Raw genomic sequence first — 15417 nt, forward strand, 5'->3', positions numbered from 1 at the left:
TCGGTGGCCGGTGCCTAGGCTGTGAGAGACGGCATCGCACACGAGCAACCATGCTGCTCCAGCACCCGGAAAACAAACACAAGCACAGCGGCGAATGGGAAGAGTGCAGAGCATCCAAAGCATGCCATTTTACACCGGGGACTACAGTAGTTTGCTATCTGAAACGGAGAAGCCCAACCATTTTGTGTCAGGTTTTCTCAGTAGTAAACTCCTGTCCTCCTGTCGTCCTTCTCCCAGCAGCAAGCAGCATGGAATCCTCCCTCGTTTGAGTAAGGACGCGCTGTGATTGGCCACAATGGCCAGTGCACTTATGCAAGACGTGCTGCGATTGGCCAGTAGCCACTTTGAGTGGCAGTCGGTGGGAAAATGCTCTCGCCACAGAATTTACTAGTATTCTGGCCATAATAATCATTCTGGGCGGCCCCAGCTGTTGGTACGCAGAAGCGCTTCCCGGTGCTTGATTGACAGCGCAGAATTAATTTTGACAACGCATGCGCACTGGCGCACCGCCTGTGTGCAGGTCTGGGTATATTACAGTTCTGAGTCATGTGTGAACGTGTACGACACAGAGAAGAACTCTGAGAATCTAAGAGATCTTCTCTCTGCAGCTGTGCTTCCTGGTACAGAACACGTCTCTGTCGGGTGGAAACCTCATACGTCCAAAACTGTGTACCGAATCGGTAACGATGAAAGTTGTAGATCTATGCCCCACCCGGCTATGCGATGCCCGTTGTACCCGTGTCAGAGTACCCGTTCCACCCTTCTGTCTGTGTCCCTTTTATGCCCATATATGGAGATTTCTGTATCCGTCTCTCTGTGTCCCTTTATTCCTATATATGGAGTTCTGTGTCAGCCATGCCCAAATATGAAGTGTTGTGATGTCAGAACAGGCCAGATCCATATATGGAGATATAGGGGTGATCAGGTCCAGGGCCCGGGCTCTGTGCTGGTTCTGGAGAACCGGAAATGCATCTGTTTTAATGGACCCTGAGTCCAAACATATTTGATTGATTGATTTATTGATTGATTGATTGATTGATTGATTGCGGCTTTGTTTACATCCTGGAAACGTCGCACCTTCAATGGCTCTTAAAACTATGTAAACACCGGCGGATGAATTACGTAAATAATTAATACCTGGCACTCAATGAGTTAACCCATTCAAACTGGGAAAGCATCTGTCATTTCAGATTTTTTTTGACTATTCAAAAATAGCAGATCTACAAGTTCATAGCACGTCACTTCGTGCCACGCTATGAACTTGTAGCTCTGCATTTTTTATCGTGATTTCTTTTTTTTTTTGCAAATCCTTGAATATATATGATATGTTCACGCAAACATTTTTAACTCAAATCTTTGTTTCTTGGAGGTCCCTGCTGGAACAAAATATTATGAGTTGGGGGTCGGTGGCGTGAACAAGTTTGAGAACCACTGATAGAATCATGAGGTGTTTTCTCCATAAAGCTGATTTAGAAGACATTTAGTAGAATGGGCGGTTAAGGCTCTATAAAGTAACAATGTAATTCAGGGTGCCGTGGATGAGAAAGTTATTTACAGGGTTGACTTGAGCCAAACATGTTGGAGAACCACTGATCTGTAGTGCTTCTCAAACCCCAAATTGATATGCAATGATTCACACTGTGAGCTTGTAGATCAGCTTTTCTTTTCTTTCTTTTTGGGTGTCATAGTAGTGATGTCATAGACTGGTCACATGGAAGCCACAGTGTCTGGTTTAGTTGACTCAATGTTTTCTGTTTTTCCTTCATTTCGTGACCTTGTTGGCAGTGAGCACACTGTTGGTTGTCATGGCTACCAGTTCCCACCTGATGTTGTGTGGGAGTTCAGACTGATCCAGACCGTACTGAATAACCGCTAGCTTGCATAATGTCTTCAGGCTAGGACTCAAGTCTAAGACATACAGCTCATTAGTGATGCTACCTGAGCGTTTGTAGTGTTTGTATCCTCCAAAGAAGATGATACGTTCTCCCACAATGCAACAGCACATACAATTCATTGGACCCGGGCCTTTCCCTTTGGGCTCAACCTTCTTCCAGGAGAAGGTCTCTGTACTGAATTTCCACAGATCATTTAAGCCTTGATACCCGTTATAGCAAGAAAATATGTACAGCTCTCCATTGTAGGTAAAGGCTGAATGATCAGAGCGTCCTTCTGGAAGAAGCTGTGCAGAAGGCGTGTTCAACCAGTGGTCGGTCTCTGTGTCAAACACTCTGATGGTGTTGTTGTACCTCAGGTCAAACTCGCCCCCAAATACAAACATCATTTTCCCAATGATGGTGGCAGAGTGATGTTCTGAAACAGGTGGTGGAGTTCCTCTGGTGTTAATTATTGTCCAGACCATTGTGTTGGTGTCCAACTTGTACATGTCATTAGTGCGTCCAGTCAGGGTCCGTCTCGACAGCTTGGTGTTTCCTCCATGGATAAACATGACCTTCCCCAAGACACAGGCTGAGTGGTGCCTCCTCCCCTCTGGAACAGCTCCAGAAACCCTGCTGGGTTTGAACCACATGTGGGCGTCCACATCAAATGCATGAAGCACATTGTAGTACGTCCCTCTCCAGTAGCCTCCCCAGATGTAGACTGTATCTTTTACCAGAACAGCTGTGTGTCCCCAGCGCCTGGATGGAACCTCAAGGTGACCGTCTCCTCTTCCAGGACTCACTGGAGGTAACTTCTTCCAGCATAAAGACACTGTGTTGAAGACATGGACATCAAACATCTGATCCTTGTAGCTCCATCCATCCCAGTTGACTCCAAAGGAATATAGCTGATTCCTCACTGCTACAGACGCGTAATATGCTCCCTTTGGTCCTCCTGCTTTGGAAACGGTCCAAGAAAACATCACCTTGTCTGTCTGTCTGTCTGTCTGTCTGTCTGTCTGTCTGTCTGTCTGTCTGTCTGTCTGTCTGTCTGTCTGTCTGTCTGTCTGTCTGTCTGTCTGTCTGTCTGTCTGTCTGTCTGTCTGTCTTACTTACTTGTTCGCGTTCTCTCCCTCGACGTCAACTGTCACTTTTAACACAGCGCATTATCTTATATATTCTGGTGTGACATCACACGCAACACAAACTGTTTCCATGCACGTCTTAACGACGCCAATTTGTTCAGCTGTTCTTCAACTTCACCCTTTGACTCCATTTAAAGGCCTATTCATTCACACTTACTGTAAACTGTTGGTATATTACAATTCTGAGTCGTGTGTGAACGTGTTCCAATCTTGTACAACACAGAGAAGAACTCTGAGAATCTAAGAGATCTTCTCTCTGCAGCTGTGCTTCCTGGTACAGAACACGTCTCTGTCGGGTGGAAAGGAAACCTCATACGTCCAAAACTGTTACTTTTCAGGATTCAAAAAAAAAAAAGGCTGATCTACAAACTCAAAGCGTGTCACGCTGCGCCACTGAATATCTGTGTGTGTGTGTGTGTGTGTGTGTGTGTGTGTGTGTGTGTGTGTGTGTGTGCGTGTGTGTGTGTGTGTGTGTGCGTGTGTGTGTGCGTGTGCGCGTAGGGGGACTGGGGCGGCCAGCGGACCCTCCAGAGGAAGTGGACGTCGTTCCTGAAGGCCAGGATGGTGTGCTCCGTCCCCGACTACGAGATCCACCTCAACATCCTGCGCAGTGTGTTCGTGCTCCCGGGGGAAGGAGCGCGCGCACACGCCAGCACGCTGTACGGCGTGTTCGGCCTCGAGTGGTAAGAGACATGAGCACCCCCTAGTGGTAATAAGAGACATGAGCTGTTTCTGTGAGTAGATGTGTTGATGTCTGGACTTTACTCGATCATATATGTTTCTGTGGAAGCGTATGACTTTCGCATAATGTTTTGTTTAGTGTGCGACTACTGTACTGTACTGTACTGTACTGTACTGTACTGTACTGTACTGTACTGTACGTGCAACTGTTCTCTTTATACGATCCGTTATTTTTTCCCCCTTCCCTCACTAACTCCTCCCTCATCCTTCCTAAGGATCTTCCACAGGTAGGCACACACATATATATATATATATATATATATATAAACAAAAAAGGGACCCCTGCACATCCAAAACAAAACGTGGGAGGTGCAAGTCTAGTTAGCAGGCATAGACTTAAAAAACGGAAGAAACCTTCCCAAGGAAGGGACTGCACACTCCAGGGAACAGAGACGGACGACGTCGTCAGGTGCTCACGGCTAGCACCTGACGAAGCTCACGGCTAGCACCTGACGAAGCTCACGGCTAGCACCTGACGAAGCTCACGACTAGCACCTGACGAAGCTCACGGCTAGCACCTGACGAAGCTCACGACTAGCACCTGACGAAGCTCACAGCTAGCACCTGACGAAGCTCACGACTAGCACCTGACGAAGCTCACGACTAGCACCTGACGAAGCTCACGGCTAGCACCTGACGAAGCTCATGGCTAGCACCTGACGAAGCTCACGACTAGCACCTGACGAAGCTCACGGCTAGCACCTGACGAAGCTCACGACTAGCACCTGACGAAGCTCACGGCTAGCACCTGACGAAGCTCATGGCTAGCACCTGACGAAGCTCACGGCTAGCACCTGACGAAGCTCATGGCTAGCACCTGACGAAGCTCACTGCGAAACGCGCCGTGCTAATAAATAAGTTGATGCAGTAAGTTGTCCGTCTCTGTTCCCTGGAGTGTGCAGTCCCTTCCTTGGAAGGTTTTTCCCTTTTTGATATATATATATATATATATATATATATATATATATATATATATATATATATATAATCTATATATATATATGAAAGGCTAGATGGCGCAAGGCGTAGTCTATAGACGCCTTATCAGACGACGTCACACTGATAAGAAACAGCATGCGCACGCATAAAGGCATCAGAAGAACACCACCTCTCATAAGATGCAATGGAAAAGTTCTAACTGCACTCACGTGTAAAAAATGCCCCATCAAACTTTCAAATGCTGTTTTTCTCCCAGTTTGGAGGAAGAATGATTAGGATTTTTATTGTGATCTCTCGCCCTTGAAATATATACAGTAAGCCTTGGTTTCTGTTGTGTTTGAACAATAATAGCAATTCAAAACAGTTGTCCTCAAAACCACACCTCCAGTCGCTGTCATAAGAACGGGAGGTGCGCTCATGATCACGGCAGCAGAGCCTGTTTGTGCACGGCTGCACGAGCACCTGCAGCCCATCAAGTATAATTTATGCTTCGTCCCGCGATGGTGTCGCGCACGCAGACCTCTACGCTCACAACAGTCGCATCTGCGATGCGATGTGAGCTTGTATATCAGCTGCTCTCTGTGCGCAATACTGTTGGGCTTTGAAGTATAAATGTCTCCTAGGGTGCATCTCACTAGCCAACACACACGAGGAGGTTGAATGGACTGAAACCAGCGCTCCCCAAAACAACAGGTTTGGAGATCTGTTGGGAATTGATTACATGAAACAGTCACCTGTGGGCCCAGTCCCAATGTTTGTAAACAAATAATTGGTCTATCCGGTGTAGTCTATCCGGCAGCCATCTTGCGACAGTCAACCTTTCCGTTACGTCCCGTGGTGGCTGGTGATCTGCTCAAACAAAAATACTCTAATTTCTCTCTTTTACAAACGGTTTGGTTTATTACAAACGTTATTATCAACGTGCCTGCAGTGATTCAGGATGCTTGTCTGCCTAATGTGTTTTATGTGAAAGTCCATTATAAGTAGCCTATGCCGTGTCATCTGACGTTTATAACAAACCAAAGTCCATTATAAGTAGCTATGCCGTGTCATCTGACGTTTATAACAAACCAAAGTCCATTATAAGTAGCCATGCCGTGTCATCTGACGTTTATAACAAACCAAAGTCCATTATAAGTAGCTATGCCGTGTCATCTGACGTTTATAACAAACCAAAGCCGCTTGAACATCGGTTGAAAATTGAGCAAGTTTATGGTTATTTATGAGCTTTCGTTTGTCAGGCGGTTTCACCTGACAAAAAGTAGACGCACCATTAGACTAGACACAATGTTATGAGTGAGTGAGCTGACTGTAGCAAGATGGCCACCATGTGGCAACGTTGCTCTCCATTGGCCCGCACCGGGGGCGAGTCATCTAGCCCAGGGGTTCTCAACCTGTGGGTCGCGACCCCTCGGGGGGTCGCCAAATTATTTTGGGGGGTCCCCAAATATAATTTTTTTTTGCAACTGAATGGCTGGAAAATGGAAATGAAGAGTTTACATATAGTACACATAGTACATGCATACAACCTTCCCTATGATTATATCTGGTTTCAGTATTTATTGATGGTGTATTGTCTCTATTATTAAGGTTATTGTAGCAGTCAATTTATATTGGGGGTTGGGAGGGGGCGGGGCGGGGGTCCCGAGACATTGCCAAAGCATTTCTGGGGGTCCGTGGCCAAAAAGGTTGAGAACCCCTGATCTAGCCCATAGACATAGAAAGGTAGACGCCCTCTCTCTCTCTCATCAAAACTAATCAATCATGATTAGTTTAGCTTGTTTTCAGGATTCATCAGGTCCTAAATACCCCAGATTGTGTCTGTCGACTAGTATGGAGTGACCATTACTCTAATAGACCCCCAGGTGTGGTTATAATATTAAAAAGATAAAATAAAAATCACACCCGTGTGAAGTGAGGGGCGCTCTTGTCATCGTACATCATCCAATAAAACAAAAATATGAAAATAAATATCAGTAAATTAACATTATCTATTAATGAACTGATGGTCATGTTTTAGGGGGGGGGGGAATCACGGCACTCCATCTGTGTGTTCGGATCCATCTGGTTAGGATGCCTCTCGGGGTAAATGTCCATATATAGGCGTGCCCCCTTTTCTGCCCATACATGGAGCTGACTGTCACAGGGCGTATTCCTAATGAAGAGTATCCATGTGCAGTGTTGATTTCTGCCCATATATGGAGCTGACTGTCACAGGGCGTATTCCTAATGAAGAGTATCCATGTGCAGTGTTGATTTCGACAGCAACTTTTAGTTTTGAATGAAACACCATTTAGTTTTAGTCACATTTTAGTCCTGAAATGTTTTAGTTTAGTGTAGTTTTAGTCGACTAAATGTGGCCAAATTTGACTGAGGGACTGAAAATGGAGAATTTTTCACGTCATATGAAAGCAGGGAATCATCACCAGTTTTGGAGATATGGCTTATAGAGTAATGTCTTGCAGAGAAACAGCGAGTTGAGCAAACAGGCTTGAAAGGTTCACTTCTGTGGACATTTCTTTCATATTTACATGTCGATTTCAGCTCTGACACTTATTTCAGACATGCTCTAGTATGTGAAGAGTCTGCCTGTGCTATTAAATCATTTTGGATAAAAAAAACCGTTTTCTCCTGTGAAAATGTGGCCCAAATGTTATATAAATTATAAATTCTTTCAGAGCGAATGTTTTTAACTCAACTCTTTGCTTCTGGGGGGTTCCTAGAACAACATATTTTCAGATGGGCGTCGGCAGCCAATTACATATAATTTTTGGGGTCCTTGACATTGAAAAAGGAACAACACGAAGCCTGCCAGGAAAATAGAAAACGTAGGGTTAAATTAGTACCCTACCGCGCCACACCCGGAATTCTCGTTTTAACAGCGATGTATTCTTTAATACATGTTTTAATACGATCAAATCGTTAGCTACCGTTCATTAGCACAACAGTCCAGTGGGACAGCTGGCCGCGGCCATTTTGAAGATGCGATTGCATCCACTTAAATTCTAAGCCCTGCACTCAAAGGCCTGTAACTCAGAAACGACATTGAGGGGGGCCGTTTCTGGTGAAAACAAGGGTTTTCAACGGGCTGTAGCAGGCGTGCTGACACTCGCGGTCGGGTTTTTCCACTGCCGAGCGAGACAATAACAACCGGTCATGACACCACACACGGCAGTTTGTCATTGTAACATCCGGTTACGGATATTTGTCTCTTCAAAGTAAGTGTTACGCGCGATTAAACCATGGCAATACACGATCGAGGGATGAATTAATGCTGGCAGGAATTGTGTTTTAATAGGGAAACAGCAACGTTTCGGCCTATGTGGCCTTCATGGGGCTATCTTTATAAAGATAGCCCGATGAAGGCCGCATAGGCCGAAAAGTTGCTGTTAAAAGTTGGTCACTGCATTTGAAGACAGTGTGCGGGTGTTTGTTCCTTGTTCATTGTTGGGCACCGTACCCTCTCCTACGCACCTGTCGCCTGTAGGTGTGTTTTAAGAAAACTCTCATGATTTAGAAAACATTTAAAACGTCGACGTCAGGCCTAAATGGGCACATATAACCCCAGTATTAGCCGCACTACACTGGCTCCCTATTAAAGCCAGAATTGATTTTAAAATACTTTTAATTACTTTTAAAGCTCTACATGGGCTGTCCCCGCTGTATATCATCGACCTACTACCTCCTAAAACCAATGTCAGACCCCTCAGATCCTCCAACAACGGTCTGCTAGAAAATACCCGCGTCCAAGTTGAAACCGAAGGGTTACCGGGCTTTCGCTGTGGTAGCTCCTACCCTATGGAATGCCTTGCCCCTGGCATTGAAAAATGCTGAATCAGTTGACTGTTTTAAGAGACTCCTAAAGACTCATTTATTCCGTAAATATTTCTCCCATGTACCTTCGACCTGATTCATTTTTATAGCCCTATGTCCCCAATTTTTTTTTTTTTTTAAGTTTTTTTTTTTTTTTTGCAACTAAATGGCTGGAAAATGGAAATGAAGAGTTTACATATAGTACACGCATACAACCTTCCCTATGATTATATCTGGTTTCAGTATTTATTTATGGTGTATTGTCTCTATTAAGGTTATTGTAGCAGTCAATTTATATTGGGGGTTGGGAGGGGGCGGGGCGGGGGTCCCGAGACATTGCCAAAGCATTTCTGGGGGTCCGTGGCCAAAAAGGTTGAGAACCCCTGATCTAGCCCATAGACATAGAAAGGTAGACGCCCTCTCTCTCTCTCATCAAAACTAATCAATCATGATTAGTTTAGCTTGTTTTCAGGATTCATCAGGTCCTAAATACCCCAGATTGTGTCTGTCGACTAGTATGGAGTGACCATTACTCTAATAGACCCCCAGGTGTGGTTATAATATTAAAAAGATAAAATAAAAATCACACCCGTGTGAAGTGAGGGGCGCTCTTGTCATCGTACACAAAAATATGAAAATAAATATCAGTAAATTAACATTATCTATTAATGTTAATTAGAAATGCTTTGAAATGCTTTGGCAATGTCTCGGGACCCCCGCCCCGCCCCCTCCCAACCCCCAATATAAATTGACTGCTACAATAACCTTAATAATAGAGACAATACACCATAAATAAATACTGAAACCAGATATAATCATAGGGAAGGTTGTATGCATGTACTATGTGTACTATATGTAAACTCTTCATTTCCATTTTCCAGCCATTCAGTTGCAAAAAAAAAGAACTATGTCTTTGTTCTGCCTTGTTTGTTTTTGTTTTGCTCATTTATATTGTCACAACTGTATTTGTTCTGTGTTCTCTGTGTTTCTATTTGTTTTTACTGTGTCAATTGTTCAGCACCTTGTAGCTTTGCTTCAAAAGGTGCTTTATAAATAAAATGGACTTACTTACTAAATGGGTTAAAGCACCTGTGTGCACCTGATGAATAGCACCTGATGTGTTAGCATTATGCTATGCTTTAGCTATTGAAAAATAGCAGATCTACAAGCTCATAGCGCGCCACCGAGTGGCGCGCTATGAGCTTGTAGGTCTGCTATTTTTGAAAAATCAAAGAACGACTGACAGAAAACTGTCAGGATGTAGAAGACATGTTTAGAATCTGATCTCAGGTCAGAATGGGTTAAAGCACCGTTTACCATGTCGTCTCTTCCAGGAGGAACATCAAGGCGTCGGCGGTCTGCCGCTACTCTTTCTCAGACATCCAGAAGGCCTTCGAGGGGTCCTTCATGGAGGTCCAGGACAACAAGTGGAGGGAGTACTCTGGGAAGCTTCCTGACCCCAGACCTGGCTCTGTGAGTAACATCTGACCCCAGACCTGTAACATCTGACCCCAGACCTGTAACATCTGACCCCAGACCTGTAACATCTGACCCCAGACCTGTAACATCTGACCCCAGACCTGTAACATCTGACCCCAGACCTGGCTCTGTGAGTAACATCTGACCCCAGACCTGTAACATCTGACCCCAGACCTGTAACATCTGACCCCAGACCTGTAACATCTGACCCCAGACCTGTAACATCTGACCCCAGACCTGGCTCTGTGAGTAACATCTGACCCCAGACCTGTAACATCTGACCCCAGACCTGTAACATCTGACCCCAGACCTGTAACATCTGACCCCAGACCTGTAACATCTGACCCCAGACCTGTAACATCTGACCCCAGACCTGTAACATCTGACCCCAGACCTGCAGCTCTGTGAGTAACATCTGAACCCAGACCTGACTCTGTGAGGCTCCCATTTAGACTGCAGTCACATCCCATCATAGACTCAGCTCTGTGAGGCTCCATTTAGACTGCAGTCACATCCCACACCATCATAGACTCAGCTCTGTGAGGCTCCATTTAGACTGCAGTCACATCCCACACCATCATAGACTCAGCTATGTGAGGCTCCATTTAGACTGCAGTCACATCCCACACCATCATAGACTCAGCTCTGTGAGGCTCTATTTAGACTGCAGTCACATCCCACACCATCATAGACTCAGCTCTGTGAGGCTCCATTTAGACTGCAGTCACATCCCACACCATCATAGACTCAGCTCTGTGAGGCTCTATTTAGACTGCAGTCACATCCCACACCATCATAGACTCAGCTCTGTGAGGCTCCATTTAGACTGCAGTCACATCCCACACCATCATAGACTCAGCTCTGTGAGGCTCCATTTAGACTGCAGTCACATCCCACACCATCATAGACTCAGCTCTGTGAGGCTCTATTTAGACTGCAGTCACATCCCACACCATCATAGACTCAGCTCTGTGAGGCTCCATTTAGACTGCAGTCACATCCCACACCATCATAGACTCAGCTCTGTGAGGCTCTATTTAGACTGCAGTCACATCCCACACCATCATAGACTCAGCTCTGTGAGGCTCCATTTAGACTGCAGTCACATCCCACACCATCATAGACTCAGCTCTGTGAGGCTCCATTTAGACTGCAGTCACATCCCACACCATCATAGACTCAGCTCTGTGAGGCTCTATTTAGACTGCAGTCACATCCCACACCATCATAGACTCAGCTCTGTGAGGCTCTATTTAGACTGCAGTCACATCCCACACCATCATAGACTCAGCTCTGTGAGGCTCCATTTAGACTGCAGTCACATCCCACACCATCATAGACTCAGCTCTGTGAGGCTCCATTTAGACTGCAGTCACATCCCACACCATCATAGACTCAGCTCTGTGAGGCTCTATTTAGACTGCAGTCACATCCCACACCATCATAGACTCAGCTCTGTGAGGCTCTATTTAGACTGCAGTCACATCCCACACCATCATAGACTCAGCTCTGTGAGGCTCCATTTAGACTGTAGTCACATCCCACACCATCATAGACTCAGCTCTGTGAGGCTCCATTTAGACTGCAGTCACATCCCACACCATCATAGACTCAGCTCTGTGAGGCTCCATTTAGACTGCAGTCACATCCCACACCATCATAGACTCAGCTCTGTGAGGCTCCATTTAGACTGCAGTCACATCCCACACCATCATAGACTCAGCTCTGTGAGGCTCTATTTAGACTGCAGTCACATCCCACACCATCATAGACTCAGCTCTGTGAGGCTCTATTTAGACTGCAGTCACATCCCACACCATCATAGACTCAGCTCTGTGAGGCTCCATTTAGACTGCAGTCACATCCCACACCACCATAGACTCAGCTCTGTGAGGCTCCATTTAGACTGCAGTCACATCCCACACCATCATAGACTCAGCTCTGTGAGGCTCCATTTAGACTGCAGTCACATCCCATCATAGACTCAGCTCTGTGAGGCTCTATTTAGACTGCAGTCACATCCCACACCATCATAGACTCAGCTCTGTGAGGCTCCATTTAGACTGCAGTCACATCCCACACCATCATAGACTCAGCTCTGTGAGGCTCCATTTAGACTGCAGTCACATCCCACACCATCATAGACTCAGCTCTGTGAGGCTCTATTTAGACTGCAGTCACATCCCACACCATCATAGACTCAGCTCTGTGAGGCTCCATTTAGACTGCAGTCACATCCCACACCATCATAGACTCAGCTCTGTGAGGCTCCATTTAGACTGCAGTCACATCCCACACCATCATAGACTCAGCTCTGTGAGGCTCCATTTAGACTGCAGTCACATCCCACACCATCATAGACTCAGCTCTGTGAGGCTCCATTTAGACTGCAGTCACATCCCACACCATCATAGACTCAGCTCTGTGAGGCTCCATTTAGACTGCAGTCACATCCCACACCATCATAGACTCAGCTCTGTGAGGCTCTATTTAGACTGGAGTCACATCCCACACCATCATAGACTCAGCTCTGTGAGGCTCCATTTAGACTGCAGTCACATCCCACACCATCATAGACTCAGCTCTGTGAGGCTCCATTTAGACTGCAGTCACATCCCACACCATCATAGACTCAGCTCTGTGAGGCTCCATTTAGACTGCAGTCACATCCCACACCATCATAGACTCAGCTCTGTGAGGCTCCATTTAGACTGCAGTCACATCCCACACCATCATAGACTCAGCTCTGTGAGGCTCTATTTAGACTGCAGTCACATCCCACACCATCATAGACTCAGCTCTGTGAGGCTCCATTTAGACTGCAGTCACATCCCACACCATCATAGACTCAGCTCTGTGAGGCTCCATTTAGACTGCAGTCACATCCCACACCATCATAGACTCAGCTCTGTGAGGCTCTATTTAGACTGCAGTCACATCCCACACCATCATAGACTCAGCTCTGTGAGGCTCCATTTAGACTGCAGTCACATCCCACACCATCATAGACTCAGCTCTGTGAGGCTCCATTTAGACTGCAGTCACATCCCACACCATCATAGACTCAGCTCTGTGAGGCTCCATTTAGACTGCAGTCACATCCCACACCATCATAGACTCAGCTATGTGAGGCTCCATTTAGACTGCAGTCACATCCCACACCATCATAGACTCAGCTCTGTGAGGCTCTATTTAGACTGCAGTCACATCCCACACCATCATAGACTCAGCTCTGTGAGGCTCCATTTAGACTGCAGTCACATCCCACACCATCATAGACTCAGCTCTGTGAGGCTCCATTTAGACTGCAGTCACATCCCACACCATCATAGACTCAGCTCTGTGAGGCTCCATTTAGACTGCAGTCACATCCCATCATAGACTCAGCTCTGTGAGGCTCCATTTAGACTGCAGTCACATCCCACACCATCATAGACTCAGCTCTGTGAGGCTCCATTTAGACTGCAGTCACATCCCACACCATCATAGACTCAGCTCTGTGAGGCTCTATTTAGACTGCAGTCACATCCCACACCATCATAGACTCAGCTCTGTGAGGCTCCATTTAGACTGCAGTCACATCCCATCATAGACTCAGCTCTGTGAGGCTCCATTTAGACTGCAGTCACATCCCACACCATCATAGACTCAGCTCTGTGAGGCTCTATTTAGACTGCATCACATCCCACACCATCATAGACTCAGCTCTGTGAGGCTCCATTTAGACTGCAGTCACATCCCACACCATCATAGACTCAGCTCTGTGAGGCTCTATTTAGACTGCAGTCACATCCCACACCATCATAGACTCAGCTCTGTGAGGCTCCATTTAGACTGCAGTCACATCCCACACCATCATAGACTCAGCTCTGTGAGGCTCCATTTAGACTGCAGTCACATCCCACACCATCATAGACTCAGCTCTGTGAGGCTCCATTTAGACTGCAGTCACATCCCACACCATCATAGACTCAGCTCTGTGAGGCTCCATTTAGACTGCAGTCACATCCCACACCATCATAGACTCAGCTCTGTGAGGCTCCATTTAGACTGCAGTCACATCCCACACCATCATAGACTCAGCTCTGTGAGGCTCCATTTAGACTGCAGTCACATCCCACACCATCATAGACTCAGCTCTGTGAGGCTCCATTTAGACTGCAGTCACATCCCACACCATCATAGACTCAGCTCTGTGAGGCTCTATTTAGACTGCAGTCACATCCCACACCATCATAGACTCAGCTCTGTGAGGCTCCATTTAGACTGCAGTCACATCCCACACCATCATAGACTCAGCTCATCTAAAAAAAAGTGGTGCAAATCCCCCCCCCCTCTCTCTCTCTCTCTCTCTCTCTCTCATATTAGCAGGCAACAGTGCAGCACTATCTCTCTCTCTCTGTTTCTGGCACAACAGCGCCACTTTTGGTACTCATTGGTACTGGTCACACACAAACATAGTCACACACAAACATAGTCACAAACATAGTTGAACACGGACATTGCTGTTCCTTGGTTGCACCACTCAAAAATCACACCATAATGTGAAGTGAGCGGCACTTTGGAGTCGAGCACAGTTGTTGACTTCTGCACGAGGGCTGTATAATGACCCCTCCTGTGTCTGTGACCCCAATCAGCATCAGCTGCAGGGGTCAATAGGTCGTGCTCAGACAGACATAGGCTACAGACACACCATGGGGTGAACAGGTAGAACTGAGACAGACAGAAGACCTAGATAGCACACACACACACACACACACTAAGGCTGTCCCCAAACATTCAAGGTTCGAATGTTCGCTCGTTAGGGTTGGCACTCGAATCTTAATTAATGGGCTTGAACCATTCGTTTTATTTTTTTAATTTTTTTTATTAAATAAAAAATATTATTATATTTTCCCTTTTTTTATTAACTCGAAAATATATCTCGGCGAGAATGCGATATGAGCATGTAAAAAAAAAAGTAAGTTTCTAGTGCATTCCTGTCAGAAGTTGTGATTTTTTTAAAGAAATATCTCCTAGTTCTGCTGTCCCATCTCCCGTGCTTGTAATTTGGTGATTGGCCTGCAGCTGAGGTGAATTGAATGGAATGTCTGACGCGTCTCTCTCACACACACACACACACACACACACACACACCAGCATGATCGCTGACAGGGGCCATGATATATTAGCATATGCTCTCTAGCATCACATCACAAAAAGTAGGGAACTCTGATCATTGTTAAGCAAAACGGTCACGGAGGATCTGCTTTTGCCCTGTGCCCACTTCACTTCAATGCGCCTCCCAGAATACACAGGTGGAACAAATAACGAGCAATATACGCTGTTTTAGCTGCCTGCCAGCAAGCTCACGTGAGCTTGCAGATCAGCTGTTTTCGCGTAGCCACTTGACGGTGTTTGTGTGTGTGTGTGTGTGTGTGTGT

The 15417-nt window shown here is 46.1% G+C and overlaps 1 protein-coding gene across 1 annotated transcript in view; it reads left to right on the forward strand.

Annotated features, from left to right (window-relative positions):
- sema4gb (sema domain, immunoglobulin domain (Ig), transmembrane domain (TM) and short cytoplasmic domain, (semaphorin) 4Gb) overlaps positions 1-15417 on the forward strand; it is a gene marked incomplete at its 3' end in the record, with an annotated part of 131937 nt that overhangs the window by 83348 nt on the left and 33172 nt on the right. The window contains exons 8-9 of the mRNA XM_079493460.1: positions 3524-3705; positions 9850-9988. Of these exons, the coding sequence (XP_079349586.1) occupies positions 3524-3705; positions 9850-9988 (321 nt within the window). The remainder of the gene's footprint in view (positions 1-3523; positions 3706-9849; positions 9989-15417) is intronic.

Source organism: Electrona antarctica, assembly GCF_951216825.1.
Source record: "Electrona antarctica genome assembly, chromosome: 22".
Lineage (NCBI taxonomy): Eukaryota > Metazoa > Chordata > Actinopteri > Myctophiformes > Myctophidae > Electrona > Electrona antarctica.